This window comes from Scyliorhinus torazame, chromosome 8 (genome assembly GCF_047496885.1).
Source record: "Scyliorhinus torazame isolate Kashiwa2021f chromosome 8, sScyTor2.1, whole genome shotgun sequence".
NCBI classification, from domain to species: Eukaryota; Metazoa; Chordata; class Chondrichthyes; order Carcharhiniformes; family Scyliorhinidae; genus Scyliorhinus; species Scyliorhinus torazame.
Genome location: NC_092714.1, coordinates 142,447,139 through 142,465,990, shown reverse-complemented (window position 1 = coordinate 142,465,990; position 18,852 = coordinate 142,447,139). Strand labels below are relative to the sequence as shown.

Below are 18,852 nucleotides of genomic sequence, written 5' to 3'. Positions count from 1 at the left end.
CCGGCGAACACTTCATTCCCGTCCAACAATTGAGAGAATATTTCGGGAAAAAATACTCTGTTAGTCTCGGGCCCTCCACACCTTCCGCGCAAGCCCATCACTCTAAGGTTCATGCGCCTCAACCTGTTCTCCAGATTGTTCACTTTGGCCTTCAGGCCCTTATTCCTGTCTGACATGAGCAGCATCTCGAACAAGGCGAGTTGATTCTCATGCCTCGACAAGGCCTCCTCCACGCCTTTCCTGCCTGCCTGCCCTTGCTCCTTCACACATTTGGCAGTCTTGCCCAACTGCTCCCATATCGGGCCCAATGCCTCCTCGAGGGTGGCTTTAAATGACTCTTTAATCTCCTTCCCTTCTCGCTCAAATTGGCCATCTATCTGCATGCCAAAGTTCTGCGCCATCACTCCAGCCAGTGTTTCTAGTGGTGGGTGCAGCCGCTTCCGCCATCTTTTCTCCCCCAGATTCCTTTGTTGGGCTCCCAGCTGGGAGTTTCTTTCCCGCAGCCTTTTTCGACGAGGCTTTTGACATTCCTCAATAAACGTATTCGAACTCCACACCAATCTACTGGGTTAGAACCCAAAATCTCCTGAAAAAAACAGGGAAAAAGGATCAGAATACCGGGACGTTGGAAGGAGCCACCTTTTGTGCGACCTGCTTTCACATGGCGTCACCGGAAGTCGCTACATCTATCATCTCAACGAGAAGGTTTATTAAAGGAGCAGTTTCCTATGGAATTTAGCAAATAATGAAAGCAGTACTAGTGCAAACAAAGGTTCCCACTTGGGACATTTGTGATTCTAAATTGATATTTCTGTTTTCATGTATGTATGTGTGGTTTAGCTACGCAGAATGGCTGTTCTGTGTTCCTCCTTCTGGTTAACCTTTTCCTTGAGAATTAATTGTGGGTTAGGACTGGAGGAGGGTAAATCCAATCTTTTGAGTTTGCTATGATTTCAAATTGCAGTGGATCCTTTTCATTCAAGATTTGGAAAAATGCCATCCGTGGCTATGAAACAGATATAACATATAAAACTGTTCAGTTTAAAGTGGAAGTAATTCCATATTTTTCAACGTGTTTATGTCTGTGCTATATAAACATTGTCGACACAGACACCAGAAAATGGCTCACTACTCAATCCAAGAAATTGTCAAGACGTTTATTGCAGATCTGTGGGTTTAGTTCTGGGACTAGTTTTTCAGTTTTATCCCTGTCCTCTGAAGGAAACAGTTCCATTCAAACTACCGAATAAACTGCAGGGAGGTGATTGGATTTTTAACAAAATATAAGCCAAATATTGTGGAAAAAAATGAATGCGGTGGAAGTGATGGTAATTTTGAAATGTAGTCTTTGTACAACAGTCTAAGTTTGTGGCTTTATTCTTTTGTTCCAGTCGAAATCAACTCTCTACATTACCATTGTGCCTCTGTACCCTTCCTCTTAAAGTCTTGATAGCCAGTAATAATAAGTTAGTGTCGCTTCCAGAAGACATTGGACAGCTGAAGTGCTTAATGGAACTGGTATGTATTTTTTTATGAACTACATTTAATAAGTCTGACTACTTTTAAATGTACATAATTAGCTTCAGGGATATGTAAGGTTTCCTCTCCAATTCTTCTGACACCTTGAGTGTTGAAATTACCTATTCCAGTTTTCCACACCAACTCAATTTTTCCTATTATCTGAATGCTTTTAAGTACAACACGAGTCACTCATCACTAGTTACCAACTTGTTTTGTCTTCCTCATCATGACGATGCCACACAGTATGATCTGCCATCCTTCACTTTGGATTCTCAATTAATGTAATTTAGTGAAATCTAAAATCTGCATTTAGGGAGTCAAGGCAAACTGGTATGTACAGCAAAATCTCACAAAGAAAAATAACATTGATGACCAGATAATCTGTTTCAGTGATGGTGGTTCACTGGCCAAACCTCCTTATCTACTTTAAAGAAGTGCCGTGGGATCTTCCATGTACATGAGGCTCCAGACAGGACCTCATTTGTATGTCCCATCCAAAAAGCAGAACTCCCTTAGTACTCGCCGAGAAATGTTGACCGTAATGCTGTACTGAAGTCTCTGGGCTAAGGTTTGAATTCACGATCTACTGACATAGAGATTAGAGTGTTACCCACTGAAACAAAACTAATATTTAAATTTTAAAAATATTTTTAATTTTTAAATAAATTTTGAGTACCCAATTCTTTTTTTTTCCTAATTAAGGGGCAATTTAGTGTGGCCAATTCACCTGCTCTGCATATCTTTTTGATTATGGGGGTGAGACCCACACAGACACGGGAAGAATGTGCAAACGGACAGTAACCCGGGGCCGGAATCAAACCCGGGTCCTCGGTGCCGTGAGGCAGCAGTGCTAACCTGTGCGCCACCGTGCTGCCCTTTAGTATTTGAATTTAATTAGAGGAAATTGTGAAACCAGAAATATGCATGAGTGGAGGTGGACTAAGGCAGTATCTGTGGGGAGATGGTATGACAAAATCACACCCTACATTAGTCATTGTCATTAGTTACTATCTGCAATGCTCTTGCAGTATGATGGCCATTGTATTGATGGATTGAATTTATGTGGTCCACGAAAGTTTACATTTCGCATCATTTTCGTTACATTCCGCAAATTCATTGCAATGATTTTAATTTTAAGTGATAAGTGGTTTGATGGAATAGAATGCTATAAGCTGTATCATTCAAGGAAAGAATATTAACACATGATTCAGTACAACAGCATTTTCATAATAGATCAGGAGTGACATATGTGCACTCCATGCGATGATTTGTGGGGGATAGGGATTACTTTTCCTGATAGACTATTCTGAACCTGATTTAGTACAGAAATGCCCTCTGAGCTCTGTTTTAAATTTATGGTCTCCTGGCCTACTGATTGTGACACAATGTTCTGTATTAATTTTACCTTTTGCCATTTCATTCTTCACATGCCTCACTGAAAACCATCCTCTCCGTAGTGGAGAAGTTAAGGTTCTCTAATGTTTCCTGATAATGTGAGAATGCACCTAATCTTTCTTCCTGGGATCATTCTTGTTGCTTTTCTCTGCATCCTTTCCAAAGCTAGGACGATATGTCTGAAATTTGGTGACTAGAAATGCAGGCTGTTCCAAGTGAGGTCCTACTAATGCCTAACAACATAACCTCTGAATTTATACTCTTCTGGCTCTATGTCCAAACATCTGCTTTGTCTTTTAATTACTTCTCTAAAACTCCATTGCATATTTTCTCTCCCCAGTTCTGCTCTCTTGCTTAGTCTGCCCACTGTCTCCTCCATCTTTTCATTTCTTGTACTCCTTTCTGTGGGTACTCTCGCTCTGTTGGTGTCACCTGTGTTTCAGTTGGGAACACTCATGCCTCTGAAGGTGGTCTGCTCTCTCAGGTCCATGGCATCAAGAGTTTTGAGGATCCTATGGAACTATTTCAAAGAAGAGCAAAAGTGTCCTGACCACTATTTATCCCTAAACTCACACCACTAATACGGATCATTTCATTATTACACCGCTGCTTATGGGATCTTGCTGTGTGCAAATTGGCTGCTGCATTTCCTGCATTATAACAGTTACTGCATTTCAAAAAGAAGTTATCTGTAATGTCCTGAGGTTGTGGACCATGAAAGGCTTTATTTTAAAATAAGTTGTACTTGTATGCCATTTTAGTGCATATTGTCATGTTCTTTCTCTTGTGTGCTCTCTCTTCTGCTGTCCCACATACACTCTCCACCTCTCTTGAGCATTCTCTCTCTTTGTTCCCTTTTGCATTCACTCTCACTGTAATGGAAATTTTAGAGCTGTGTTCACTTTAGTTCATTTGATTGTCGTTTCTGAACAATTCCGTCATGAATAGCTTTCTTATGGCCCTGGATTGTAATTTTCAGAAATAAATCTAATGATTACTTTGTTTTTGTTCCCTTTTAATATTCAGGATGTGAGCTGCAATGAAATTACAGCTTTGCCACAGCAGATAGGACAACTTCAGTCACTCAGAGAGTTGAACATACGACGAAATTATCTACAGATTTTGCCAGAAGGTAAAGCCGTCTTTGAATTTCACAATATCTTTCTATCTTATTCTACAACAAGCAGTGAAATTATTTGAAGATACTAACCCCATTTGATTCTGTTCTTGCAGAGCTAGCAGACCTGCCGCTTGTGAAATTAAACTTTTCATGCAATAAGGTTGTGTCAATACCAATCTGCTATAGGAATATGAGGCATCTACAGATAATAGAAATGGATAATAATCCACTGCAGTCTCCACCAGCACAGGTCAGTTTTTAACAAAAACAATTACAGAATAACTTCTACCTTTCTTTTGAAGTGATTTTAGATTCAGACAGTGTAACATGTTGCTGAGGCCATTCAGTGATTGAGTGGACCTGATGGTGGGACTGACTGGCCTTTTTATCAGAGAAGAATTTGATTTCAACTCCTGTAGTCCCAATGGTACTAGAAATTGTCTGCCAGTGCCCTGATCCTTGATGGCACCTAGCTACTTTAGTGTTGCAGTAACCTGTGCATGTGTGCGCTAATACATGTAGAGTATCTAAGAATCCATGACATGCATGTACTAAATCTGTTGAACTAAGGGTCACAAACCCTGTGTATTGAACACAAGGTTGCTTTAGAGTAGTTTATGTTCCATCAAATATTCAGTCATCCCACACCATGAACCAACACGCATACGTGACCATGTCCCTACGTTAATCAAGCTTAATAAAGTGTTATTTACTTTGAAAAATGAAGAGAAATCTGGAACTCTAACTCAAACTGAATCATTCTTTGCCTGTGCAAGTGCTCAGTTCGAAAGTGTGTGCTATTTGTCTGGATGTCTTCCAGTGACTGACACCCACAGACATAGCTTGCATTATCATTGTTTCCAGGTAGTGTTCAGCTAACCCCAAGGGTCTATCAGAAAATCAGGAGCAAAGAACTGTTCCAGTTTTATGTAGACTTCCACAATCATGCCTAGAGATAAACCTGGTGTCCTAGCTCATCGAAGAGTAGAATTTCAACTGCAGGTGAAATTTGGAATTGTTCTTGGTTTCTACTTCTGTGAGACTGTAGAACCAACTGAATCCATTCCACTCAAAAATAAAGCACCTCCTACAGCGTGAACCATGTAACTACTTGTCGTGTTAGGTACACTGGTCTAACACTGGCTGCAACCTGATGCAGCTTAGATCAGAAAGATACTCCAGACCTTGAAGTTAGTTCAATCAGGTTTATTGAACTAATAGCACAGTTCTCTGTGAGTTCGACTCACTGCTAACTTAAGTGTGGTTACTCTATCTGACTGAACCAGACTAGCTCTTAGCAATGTGGTGGAGGTGTGAGATTGTAACAACACCCTTGACTGACTCTCTAGATGTTCATCAGTGGAAAGAGGCGGAGTGTGAGTGCCTCGTGTCTTTTATAGTCAGATCCCACCCCTGAGTGTCCTGCCTGCTTATTGGTCATGTCCTGTTCTCTGTGTCCATTAGCTGCTTGTCTGTATATCATTATGTGTGTGTCTGCAACATCTCCACTTTTTTTTAATGTTTGGATGACATATGTGAACGTATTTACAAGAATAGGCCAATATTAACATATATACATGTAGTGGATGTGAACATATGTACATGTGAAAACAGCTGTCTAATGCGAGAACACAGAACATAGCAAACAGAACAAATGTTCATAAGTCCAGTCTCTGTGGCTTGCATCTGATCCTGGTCAACCGTCGGAGAGGTGGTGGTGGGGACGACAGCGCCTTGATGGGTGGGATTGAAGCCTGACTGGTGGCCTCGTGAGTCGAGGTATCAGGAGGTGGCAAAACAACAGAAGGAAATGGAGAAGAATGTGGTTGCGGGCAGGCAACTTTGCGCAGTGCCCGTCTGTTTCGTCGTACAACAGAACCATCAGCCAGATGCACAACGTACGAGCGGGGCGCAGCCTGTCGAACAACGACAGCTGGAGCTGACCAGCCTCCATCAGGGATCTTGACCCGAACAGTGTCTTGTCGGGGATAACACGGGCAAATCGGTGGCATGAGCATCGTAGCCCTGTTTTTGCCGGGAGGTGATCCAGGTTCGGTACGTGTATGGCTGGAAGTGTTGTTTGCAGGTCCCTGTTCATCAGGAGTTGAGCCGGCGACATGCCAGTGGACAGTGGAGTTGCCCTGTACGCAAGCAGCGCAAGGTGAATGTCAGACGCAGAATCCGCGGCCTTGCAGATGAGCTGCTTCACTATGTGCACCCTTTTCTCACCTTTTCCGCTTGACTGCGGATAGTGTGGGCTGGAAGTGACGTGTTTGAACTGATATGACTGGGCAAACAGAGACCATTCATGGCTGCTGAAGCACGGGCCATTGTCACTCATGACAGTGAGTGGATACCATGCCTGGAGAATGTCTCCTTACAGGCCTTGACGGTCTGAGATGTGAGGTCTGAGAGCTTCATGACTTCAGGGTAATTGGAAAAGTAATAAATGATTAACACGTAATCACGACCATTTGCATGAAAGAGGTCGATGCCAACCTTGGACCACGGAGAGGTTTCGATTTCATGCTGCTGAAGTGTCTCCTTACTCTGCGCTGGCTGAAAGCGTTGACAGGTCGCACAGTTAAGGACCATGTTCGCGATGTCCTGGCTGATCCCGGGCCAGTAGACTGCCTGCCTGGCTCTGTGCCTGCACTTTTCCACACACAGGTGGCCCTCATGGATTTGACGGAGCACCAAGCTCTGGAGACTGTGTGGAATTACAATCCGGTCCAGTTTGAGGAGGATACCATCAACCACCGTCAGGTTGTCCTTTACATTGAAAAATTGAGGGCACTGCCCTTTTTGCCAGCCATTGGCTAAGTGTTGCATAACACGCTGCAAGAGTTTGGCTGTCTCCTCATGGATACAAATCACCTTCTCATCAGATGCCGGGAGGGTGCTAGCACACAGCTGCACCTGTGACTCAATTTGCCGGATGATGTTCAGTGGTTCACTAGGCACGGTGATGGAGCGGGACGGTGTATCGGCAATGATGAGCTCCTTGCCAGGCGTGTAGACCAGGTCAAAGCCGTACCTCCTGAGTTTGAGGAGGATGCGCTGCAACCGAGGCGTCATGTCGCTCAGGTCCTTGTGGATAATGTGGACCAGGGGCCTGTGATCCATCTCGACTGTGAATGTCGGCAGGCCGTAGACACAGTCGTGAAACTTGAGAATGCCAGTGAGAAGGCCCAGGCATTCCTTCTCGATTTGTGCATACCTTTGTTAGGTGGGCGTCATTGCCCTTGATGCGTAGGCAACCGGTGCCCAGGATGAAGTGTCATCGCGTTGCAGCAAGACTGCACCGATGCCATCCTGGCTCGCATCTGTCAAGATTTTCGTTTCCCTGTCTGCGTCGAAAAATGCCAATACGGGTGCAGTGGTGAGCTTGGCTTTCAGCTCCAACCACTCTGCCTGATGGGCTGCCTTCCACTCGAAGGCAGTGGACTTCTTCACTAGGTTTCGTAGGGACATGGTGTGTGAGGCCATGTTTGGGATGAACTTGCCCAGAAAATTGACCATGCCCAGGAAGCGCAGTACCGCCTTTTTGTCTTCTGGGACCTTCTTGGCTGCGATGGTCTTGACCTTGTCCGTGTCGGGGCACACGTCCTGCTGAGAGATCTGGTCTCCTAGGAACTTGAGTGTCGACATGCCAAAGCAACATTTGGCCCTGTTCAGCTTCAGGCCATTGGCGTGGACACAGCGGAATACCTGCTGGAGCTGGGAAACATGCTCCTCCGGGGTCGTGGACCATATGATGACGTTGTCCACGTACACACAAACCCCTTCGATGCCCTCCATCATCTGTTCCATGATGCGATGAAATATCTCCAATGCCGAGACAATGCCGAACGCCATACGGTTAAAGCAGTACACGCCAAACGGTGTGTTGAAGGTGCAGAGCCTTCTGCTGGACTCATCCAGCTGGATTTGCCAGAATCCATGTGACACATCTAACTTTGTGAAAAACCGTGCATGTGCCATCTCACTGGTGAGTTCCTCCCGCTTCGGGATGGGGTAACGTTCACGCATTATATTGTGGTTGAGATCCTTGGGATCAATGCAGATGTGCGCAGGTCTCCAGAGGGTTTTTAACCACCATCATCGAGCTGACCCAGTCAGTCGGTTCGGTTACCCTGGAAATGATCCCCTGCTGCTGCAGCTCCTTGAGCTGTTCCTTCAGGCGCTCCTTCAGCGGAGCCGGGCCCCGGCGTGGTGCATGGACCACTGGCTTGGCATCAGGTCGCAGTAGGATCTTGTACCGATATGGCAAAGTGCCCATCCCATCAAACACATCTGGATACTGAGCGAGGATGTCGTCAATGCCAGCTTGAAGATCCACACTGGAGGATGTTGTTGAATAAACCCGCTGCACCAGGTTTAGCTTTTTGCAGGCATGCGCGCCCAGTAGGGATGCCCTGTCCAGCTTCACAATTTCAAACCTTAGCCGTGCATGGGTACTCCGGTTGGAGACGAGTATATAGCAGGACCCCAGTACCGTGATGGCATTACCGTTATAGTCCAGGAGCTGGACCTTATGGGGCTTCTTGATGCGTTTGAAGTCTGCCTGTGAGAGGAGGTTGGCAGAAGCACCTGTGCCCAGCTTGAACTGGATGGAGCAGCGGTTGACCTGCATCATCGCACGCCATTCGTCCTCCGAATCCACAGCGAGGATGGACTGAATGCGAGATGAGTTAGGTGTGGCATGTTTACGTGTGGTAATTATGTCCACTCGGTAGGCAGACTTCAGGCACCCATCCTCTGGATCCGTTGTACTGCCAGGATCAGAATCCTGTAATCGTCGTTGCACATTCTGGACGAGCCGTCGTCGGAATTGGGAGCGCTGGCCTCTGACTGGTGATGCAGACGTGCACAAGGCTGCATAGTGTCCAGGCTTCCCGCGTCGCCTGCCTCTTGCAGGGCAGTGTCCCTTTAAGTGGGCGTTGCCACAGTTCGGGCACGTCATGACGTCGGCGTCATGACGCGGTGTACGTCGTCGCACATGCGGAGTGCGGTCGGCAGACGTCTGCACCATCGCAGTGTGGGTGTCGGCCGCTTCGTTATCCCGTTCGCATCGCGCATGCGTGGGGCTCCGGGAAAAGCGCACAAGATGGCCGCTGTCTTCAATGCTGAGGCGCTGCATCCGGGAGATGGCCTGCACACTCTCTGCCTTGTGGGAGGCAAGTTTCTCATTTTCAGCAGATTTGTACTGGGAATACCGATTTTTTGCGTGCTCATGCACTGTGCATGTTTCAATCGCGACTGGCAGGGTCATATGCTTGATTTTTAAGAGCTGCTCTTTCAGAGGATCAGAGTGAACTCCAAACTCGATTTGGTCTCTGGTCATGGAGTCACCAAAGTTGAAGGACAGCGCTAGCAGGCGGAGGCTAGTTAAGAAGGCATTGAAAGATTCATCTTTACGTTGAAGACGTTGTTTGAATATTTCAAACAGCGCTCGAAGATTTCATTGGCGTCCACTTCACAGTGGCTATCAAACCTGTCCATGATGGTCTGAAACTTTGTCTTGTCCTGGCCTTCGGTGAAGTTAAACGAGTTGAAGAGTTTGATGGCTTGATCACCCGCTGTTGAGAGGAGAAGCGCGATCTTTCTTGCATCAGACGCACCCTCGAGGTCTGAGGCTGCGATGTACAGCAGAAACTGAGATTGCCGGAGGTCCTGAGCTGGTGATTATCATAGAATTTACAGTGCAGAAGGAGGTCAGTTGGCCCATCGAGTCTGCACCGGCTCTTGGAAAGAGCACCCTACCCAAGGTCAACACCTCCACCCTATCCCCATAACCCAGTAACCCCACCCAACACTAAGGGCAATTTTGGACACGAAGGGCAATTTATCATGGCCAATCCACCTTACCTGCACATCTTTGGACTGTGGGAGGAAACCGGAGCACCCGGAGGAAACCCACGCACACACGGGGAGGATGTGCAGACTCCGCACAGAAAGTGACCCAAGCCGGAATCGAACCTGGAACCCTGGAGCTGTGAAGCAATTGTGCTATCCTCAATGCTACCATACTGCCCACATCTTCTCCATGGTGCCAGGATACATTTGCTGGTCATCACGGAACGGATTGAGGTAAGCCACCTTAAATTAGTAGTCTCCTGGTATCATGTTGTGTTAGGTACACTGGTCTAACACTGGCTGCAACTGGATGCAGCTTAGCTCAGAAAGGTACTCCAGACCTTGAAGTTAGTTCAATCAGGTTTATTGAACTAATAGCACAGTTAGCACAGTTCTCTGTGAGTTTGACTCTCTGCTAACTAAGTGTGGTTACTCTGTCTCACCGAGCCAGACTAGCTCTTAGTGTCTGCCCCTGAGTGTCCTGCCTGCTTATTGGTCATGTCCTGTTCTCTGTGTCCATTAGCTGCTTGTCTGTATATCATTATGTGTGTCTGCATATCATAACACTACTCAGTCCGGAATTTATTGATCTCTTGGGCGCATGTTGGAAACTTGAAGAACAATCAAGCTGTCTGAGGTATCAAGATTGTTATGCTTAGTATGTGGAGCACATACCAACCTCTGCTCATTCCACAGTACAGAAATCAACTCTTGTTCAATAGGGAAAAGTATGAAAGAAATGGACGACAATGAAGTTGAATGATTCCTATCTGTATCCTGCATCTAGCCAGAATGTTGTCTTGGATTTGGTCGACGTTCACAGTTCAACTAAATTTGTAGTTTTCCTATTCCTGGTTGATCCAGACATAACATGATAATTTTGAGAGGACAAAGAACAAAGAAAAGTACAGCACAGGAACTGGCCCTTCAGCCCTCCAAACCCATGCCGACCATGCTGCCCGGCTAAACTACACTCTTCTACACTTCCTGGGTCCGTATCCCTCTATTCCCATCCTATTCATGTATTTGTCAAGATGCCCCTTAAATGTCACGATCGTCCCTGCTTTCACCACCTCCTCCGGTAGCGAGTTCCAGGCACCCACTACCCTCTGTGTAAAAAAAACTTGCCTCATACATCTACTGTAAACCTTGCCCCTCGCATCTTAAACCTATGCCCCCTAGTAATTGACCCCTCTACCCTGGGGAAAGGCCTCTGACTATCCACTCTGTCTATGCCCCTCATAATTTTGCAGACTTCTATCAGGTCGCCCCTCAACCTCCATCGTTCCAGTGAGAACAAACTGAGTTTATTCAACTGCTCCTCATAGCTAATGCCCTCCATATCAGGCAACATCCTGGTAAATCTCTTCTGCACCCTCTCTAAAGCCTCCACATCCTTCTGGTTGTGTGGCGACCAGAATTGAACACTATACTCCAAGTGTGGCCTAACTAAGGTTCTATACAGCTGCAACATGACTTGCCAATTCTTATACTCAATGCCCCGGCCAATGAAGGCAAGCATGCCGTATGCCTTCTTGACTACCTTCTCCATCTGTGTTGCCCCTTTCAGTGACCTGTGGACCTGTACACCTAGATCTCTCTGACTTTCAATACTCTTGAGGGTTCTACCATTCACTGTATATTCCCTACCTGCATAGACCTTCCAAAATGCATTACCTCACATTTGTCTGGATTAAACTCTTATCTGCCATCTCTCCGCCCTAGTCTCCGAACGATCTAAATCCTGCTGTATCCTCTGACAGTCCTCATCACTATCCGCAATTCCACCAACCTTTGTGTCGTCTGCAAACTTACTAATCAGACCAGTTACATTTCCTCCAAATCATTTATATATACTACGAACAGCAAAGGTCCCAGCACCGATCCCTGCGGAACACCACTGGTCACAGCCCTCCAATTAGAAAAGCACCCTTCCATTGCTGCTGCTCTGCCTTCTATGACCTAGCCAGTTCTGTATCCACTTTGCCAGCTCACCCCTGATCCCGTGTGACTTCACCTTTTGTACAAGTCTATCATGAGAGTTGAAGAGAACTACTCTTGATACCAAGGCAGAACTGAGATAAACAAGGATAAAAATAAACCCTCCTGTGACTGAAGTTATACCTGGCGCAATGGAAGTTGCTGTCATCGGAAGTGAATTATTGTAACCACATGACATCCTTGATCCAACCACTTTTAGCTGCTTTCTCAGTGACAAATCTTAAATGTTCAGCTCCAGACACAACTCCTCCAGTAAAAATGCTTCCTGCACCAGTCTACTGTCGAACCTAGAATAATATCCAGACTTGGGCTGACAATAACATTCATGCTATGTAAGTAGCGACCATCTCAAACAAGAGAAGGTGGGCGTGTGGAGTTAAGTCGCAGATCAGCCATCATCTCGCTGCATGGCAGAACAGGCTCGAAGGGCTAAACTTTGTTTCAAATGTCATTAAGAGAAAGCCCAACCATCCCTGCATGGGCACCACCATCGGCAACGCTCGGAGTTACCAAATACTAACTGGACTAATTTTAGCAACATAAACTCATGGAAGAGGCTGGGTACTCTGCAATGAACAGCTCACCTCCTAATTCTCATCATCTCTCCCATCATCTGCACAGTTCAAGAGACGGGTGTGATGGGCTATTTGCTGCTTACCTGGGCAGATGCTGATGCACTAACACTCGATGTTTGACACCACCTGGGACAGATGATGAGTATCCCTGCCACTAGTCTCAGTATCCTTCCCTCTTGTACCGACTGGGTTATATGTTATCTTCAGAATAGATTGCAGCAATTTACCAAAGTCACTTCAACAGCATTTTCTCTTTGTCATCTCTTCCACTGCGAAGTGCAAGAAGGCTAATATTGTGGTAGCATTGTCACCTCCAAGTAATCCCCAAGTCACAATCTGGCTTGACTTGGACAGGCATCTCTGCTGGGTCAGTATTCTGGAATTTTCTGTCAACCCCATTGTGGGAGTACCATCACCACAAGGACTGCAGCAGTTCAGGAATTTGTTCCATTACCACCACCTTAGGTCAACTACAGATTGGCAATTACTCCAATCATGCCAACATCCCAAGGACAAATATAGAAAAAAAAAATTACAGAAATTCAGAACATAGAATAAATGAACTTGTCCATATTGATTCCTACGAGTTATACTTTGCCCTCTTTACCCCAAAGTATTTGTAAAATATACAACCTTGGCCCCGTGTCTTAGACTTGGCGTATGGGCTAATTCTACTTCAAATCTTTCAGTGCAGAAAGAGGCCATTTGGTTCATTGTGTCTGCATCGACCCTCCGAAAGAGCACCCTACCTAGCTCCAATTCCCTTCCCTATCCCCATAACTCTGTAACTCACCTAACTTTTGGACACTAAGGGGCAATTTAGCATGGCCAATCCACCTAACCTGCACATCTTTAGACTGAGAGGAAACCAAAGCACCTGGAGAAAACCCACACAGACACGGGGAGAATGTGCAGACTCCGCACAGTCACCAGGGGTCGGAATTGAACCCGGGCCCCTGGCACTATGAGGCAGCAGTGCTAACCACTATCACCATGCCACCCCTTCACACACAAGCCTTGATAAGAGTGTAATTAAACCTTTAAGCTGTAATTAAATGATATGAAATTCCCTTCTCAGGGAAGTATCTTTTTGGAACGTATGGAGAGAGCTTGCTTAGAGATTGAAGCTCTGAAGAAGTCCTTTCCTGCACAGTTTCACATGATCTATTTTTATTTCATGGGGTAGTCCCTTCATTCAGAGGGCTTGTTTTCTCAGAGCAGTTTCTTGCTCCAGGAATGCTGAAGTTTGGGTAAGAATGTTCTTTATTCTTTCATGTGACGTCCTTAATTGCCTATTTCAGAGGGTAGTTAAGAGTCAACCACATTGCTGTGGATCTGGAGTCACATGGAGGCCAGACCAGGTAAGATTGGCAGATTTCCTTCCCTAAAGGAGATGGCTTTTATGACAACTGATAGTTTTTAAAAATTTGTTCATGGGATGTGGACGTTGCTGGCTGGGCCAGCATTTATTGCCCATCCCTGAATGCATTTAAGAGTCAAACATATTGCTGTAGATCTGGAACCACATAGAAGCCAGGAGGCCAGATTTCCTTCTCTAAAAAAACATGAAAAAATGAAAATGAAAATTGCGTATTGTCACAAGAAGGCTTCAGTGAAGTTACTGTGAAAAGCCCCTAGTCGCCACATTCCGGCGCCTGTTCGGGGAGGCTGGTACGGAAAGTTAATTGTACGGGATGGGCTGGTACATAAGTGTACCAGATGGGTTTTAACAAAAATCAACAACAGTTTCATGGTCACCGGTCAATTCTGGACTTTTATTGAATTCAGATTTCATCATCTATTGTGGTGGTATTCAAACTCGGGTCCCCAGCGTATTACCCTGGGTCTCTGGATGACTAGACCAGTGACAATACCACTATGCCACCGCCTCCCCATGGTCACTGTTACTGAGATTAGTTTTTTAAATTCCAGATTTATTAATTGAATTTAAATTCCCCCAGATGCCATGGTATGATTTGAACCCGTGCACCGAGAACATTAGCTGGGCCTCTGGATCATGAGTTTTGTAACATTACCATTAAGCCACTGTCTCCTCCAAATAAATGTTCCTTTACCAAAGATAGCTTCATTTTCTATTCATGGAACTTTGCTATTTCCTGAACAAAGAGAGCTATTGACGTGCCCAGCACTGAATTCACGAGTCATCATAAGTGCAAGCAATAACAAGTTAGTTTTACAAACAAGATTGATATTACTGTTGCAACATTCAACTTTTGATTTTTGAAATTGGGGCTGAAATGAAAGACGAGGAGCCAGCTGAACCTGGAACCTGACATGAGAACAACTTGGATCCAGGCATCGCCTCACTGGTGTCTCATCAAAAGCAACTTCCATTCTTCCATTAATTCTGATGGGTTTCTTTACGATGGCAAGTGAAAGCTGGTGGGGTGGAGTGTTCCAGAGTCTTTTGCTCCGAAACATGGACCAAAGGAATTGAGAACTACTGCCGTAGAACCAAGAAAGTCTGCAAGTTGAAGTATTTTCTTCTGTATGCAAAGTAAACATTGGCAAACCAGTTACAAAATGCCATCTGATTAAATGATTTTCAGAATTCATTTAATTAAATGTTGTTAGCTCGACACGGATCATGGTAAAGGCATGAGAACTGTTTCTGTGCGAACTTACTCATGAACCAGTTGAGGAAAAATTATCTTGGCACTACTTAAAAGGTAATTAGTGTAATTTCTAATGCATCACTATTACAATTTGACAGTTGAATGGAAAGCATTTTGACCTATTGCTCTTCACAGCGTCAGTGATCATTTGTGTGTCGAGGTTAAACTTATGAGGAAGAATGTTGGATAACTTTGTAGATGGTCCTCCTGTACAGCGTGATTCTTCATATTTAAAGTCTGCCTTTACTTAAGCCTTCGTTTTCTGCATGAGTTATTTTAATAATATTCAACTTCATAATGTCAACTCAGTCTTTCTGGTGTCAGTCTTTTTTCATGGAGCTGAGGCACAAAGCCAGGTGGCAGGACGAAGGATGTCAGACAGCTTCCTAAGACACCAAGTGTGACACAAGCTGTTAGAGGGACAACGTTTTAGTAGTTTCCCTTCCCCGTCTTCCTGCTGCTTCATGAAAAATTGTTTCACACAATGGAGCATAGCATCTGTTATGTGGACAGACACGGGGCTCTTTTACCAAAACAAACTTTTGCAAAATCCAGTTCTGTATCAACAAATAGAGAATCTTCTGCCCAGCAAAGATTGGGACAATATTGAAAATATACTAGACACATCTGTTATAAACAAAGAATGCAGTGTGGTTAGCTGAATTGTACCAACAAATAGGGAGAGATTTTTCTTGATAAGTTAGATTCCTGTTGAACTATAGTTGACCTCTTTGTAATTGGTTATCCCAATATTTCCTTTTCTTCACTGACAACCAATGCTGATACCTGTGGTATTTTACCTGGCTGTGTGGCTGCCTTGATTTTTAATACTGAATTTTTGTGAATCAAACGAAAGACTAAATTTAATCTTGTATATTTCTCTTTAGTGTATTGGCCATAAACTAGTACAGGAGAATTTTGACAGCCTACAAAGTTGACTCGAAGAACTTTGCAGAGCAGCCCTTGTTGAATTTAGCTCTTTATGGTGCTCTTTTTTGCTAGAATGTTGAAAATCATTCAACTTGGCTTTTCTGGAGTAATTTGTAACCGCCGATGTGAAAATGAGCTTAAAAAACAAATTGCTGGCAAAGAGCCAATTCTCAGTCGTTGCAAAAATCTGAAGTGTGGCTTTTATTTTGATGTGGTCAAACATTGCTGCTGTAATATTCTGGAAGGCAAGTGTTCTGTTCCATTTTGAAGCCTCTGATCTTTTTTATAAGCTTTTTTGGTTTTACTGTAGTTTAGTTGAATGGCCTGTCTGACACTCTGTGGGAAATATGGAAGAGAGTGTGCAAGGGTGGTAAAATACCACTGTTTTTGTCCTCTTGACAATGAATAGGATGATACAATGCTGAGCAGCGCAGTGAGCTGTTAAAATCAGATTCCGTGTAATGCAGCACTATGTCATTCAATGAAATTGCAGTACCTTCATTGTACTGAGCTCTAGGTCACCATAAAATTGTCTCTTTCACACTATTTTATTTGACGTAGAGAAGAGTAATTTATCTACCACTTTGTGGATTACACCACACTTCAAAATGTGGATCTCATGTTGCAGTTAGAAGCATCTGAAGTGATTTTTCTTTGGCACAACATTCTGCAGATGATAAATAATATTTCCTATTTATGTTTAGATCTGCATGAAGGGCAGAGTGCACATATTCAAGTACTTGAACATAGAGGCTTGTAGAATTGACAAGAATGCAGAATCCCTTTACCAACAGCCAACAGAGAAGGTCCGTGTGTCACAGCCTGTTGGAGGGAGGTAAGTTTCAAAAGCATTTTTCGTCACCTTGAAATCTGTGTTTTAAAATTGATAACAAATCACTCCTTTGCAGAGTCCCAACCTGCCAACTCATGATTTTATTGCAAGAGACATGAGTTATTGGTAAAATTAAGCCCCTCATGAGTTTGTGGGTTGATTCCCAAGTCTCTCAATATCCTGGGGAAAATGTTTTCTCCTGCTGCAAATATGAATAATTACTTTCAGGTAGGAGACTTCTTAGAAATGGTTGAATTAACTCCTGATGGCAGCACTTTAAATTGAAAATTTGGGGACATTAAAGCTGTTACCAATTGTTAAATCCTTGATGTGTTTGGCGGACTCCAGCTCAATCTCTACCTTTACCTTGAGTTAGAGTGGAAATGAAACTGTAAATGACTATCTTTCACATTCCTGCCATTTTCCTTTTGATTGCTGCTTGACAAGTCAGACCGGGTGAGATCAGACACACTGACTCTCTGCTGATCAGCGACTTGGTTACAGAAGGTAGCTCTGCAAGGTTCTGACTGAAGCTGCCACTGAGTTTTTTATATTGTGCTCACCCACCCCAACTGCTTTCTACAAAGCAGCACTGAACACTTTCCAAGTAGTATGTAGCCCATCCGTGTTAAATGCGCAGCACATACTTATATAAATAATCATAGTGTTATAAATATTGAAAAGTTTATACATTTTGCTACACTCAACTTTCTCATAAAATATCCATAAAATGACAGCATATGTTACATTCACATTAAATAAAAGCATATATCATGGAAGACTTTATGGTAATCAATCTATAATAATTTTTATAGTGAAGTTGGTTTGATTTGCCTGCACCCCTATAATTCAAAATGGCAAGTATGATGTTCATCTAAATAGGTGGACCTTCTATGATATGTGGTTTTGACAGCTGAATGGCTAAATCAATTCAGAGGGGACTAGTCATTTCTCCCACACTGGACAGGGGAGCAAGCTCCTTTCCTCAAAAGACATGGCTGAACCAATCAGGTTTTTACAACAAGCTAGCAACTTTTATGGTCAAAACTTATAGATTTCGGCAGTGCAAATTTGCTGCAACATGGGATTGAAGTACTGAATCCCTCTAGTTGGTGGCCCAGTGCCAGATGATGAGGGTACTGCTTCCCATGTAACAGCTCATCAAATCAGGGTTCTTTGTTTGTCCAGTAGATTAAATGCTCGCCGTGTGGAGCGTTGCTGCCTCCTAGTGGTAAATGTTGCTGGTGATTTTCTTGTATTGAGTTATATTCTGTGAAATAACCTGATTTATAGGATTTTCTTGCACAACAGCAGACTTGAAAACGGGCTACTTCTATATTGTCCCATTGCCCCAGCACCCACTCTCTGACTTATAGACTGCTTTTAGTTTATAAATGAGGAAAGGCCATCAGGCCCTCCCCGACTCGTCCCATTTCCTCTGCCCTCACTCCCATATATGTATGCTTCCTTTCCCTTTTTACCTTTTGGATAAAGCAAAACAGATACAGAACCAATTCTGTAACCTTCTGTCAAAAATCCCTCCCCGACCCTTCAGTGGGGATCAAGGAGTCCAAAGAGTGACAAAATCTTAGCTTCCTTCTTCACTGATTGTAGTTTTCAAAATTGTCTCTTAAAGTTTCTTAATGATATGATAATATCACCTCTAGCCAAAAAGAAAATGCTGGAAAATCTCAGCAGGTCTGGCAGCATCTGTAAGGTGAGAAAAGAACTAACGTTTCGAGTCTAGATGACCCTTTTCTCTCCCCACAGATGCTGCCAGACTTGCTGAGATTTTCCAGCATTTTCTTTTTGGTTTCAGATTCCAGCATCTGCAGTAATTTGCTTTTATGATAATATCACCTCGTTTTGAGATGTCAGATCAGATATTGGGACTGCAAAAGACCTTAAAAATAGGTTAAAAATGGCACATATATCTTATTGATTATTTTCGTCGGTCACCCTTGTCTATATGCTTCTAGGGGT

The 18,852-nt window shown here is 44.1% G+C and overlaps 1 protein-coding gene across 8 annotated transcripts in view; it reads left to right on the top strand.

The window, feature by feature from the left end:
- The window catches only part of lrch1 (leucine-rich repeats and calponin homology (CH) domain containing 1), a 247,196-nt gene that overhangs the window by 121,816 nt on the left and 106,528 nt on the right, over positions 1-18,852 (top strand). For all 8 annotated transcript variants that reach the window (XR_011948726.1, XR_011948724.1, XR_011948723.1 and 5 more), the window contains exons 3-6: positions 1,392-1,518; positions 3,943-4,048; positions 4,150-4,286; positions 16,742-16,872. Coding sequence is in view for 3 of the 8 variants with exons in the window: in XM_072514278.1 (XP_072370379.1) it covers positions 1,392-1,518; positions 3,943-4,048; positions 4,150-4,286; positions 16,742-16,872 (501 nt within the window). In the remaining 5 variants the exon portion in view is untranslated. The remainder of the gene's footprint in view (positions 1-1,391; positions 1,519-3,942; positions 4,049-4,149; positions 4,287-16,741; positions 16,873-18,852) is intronic.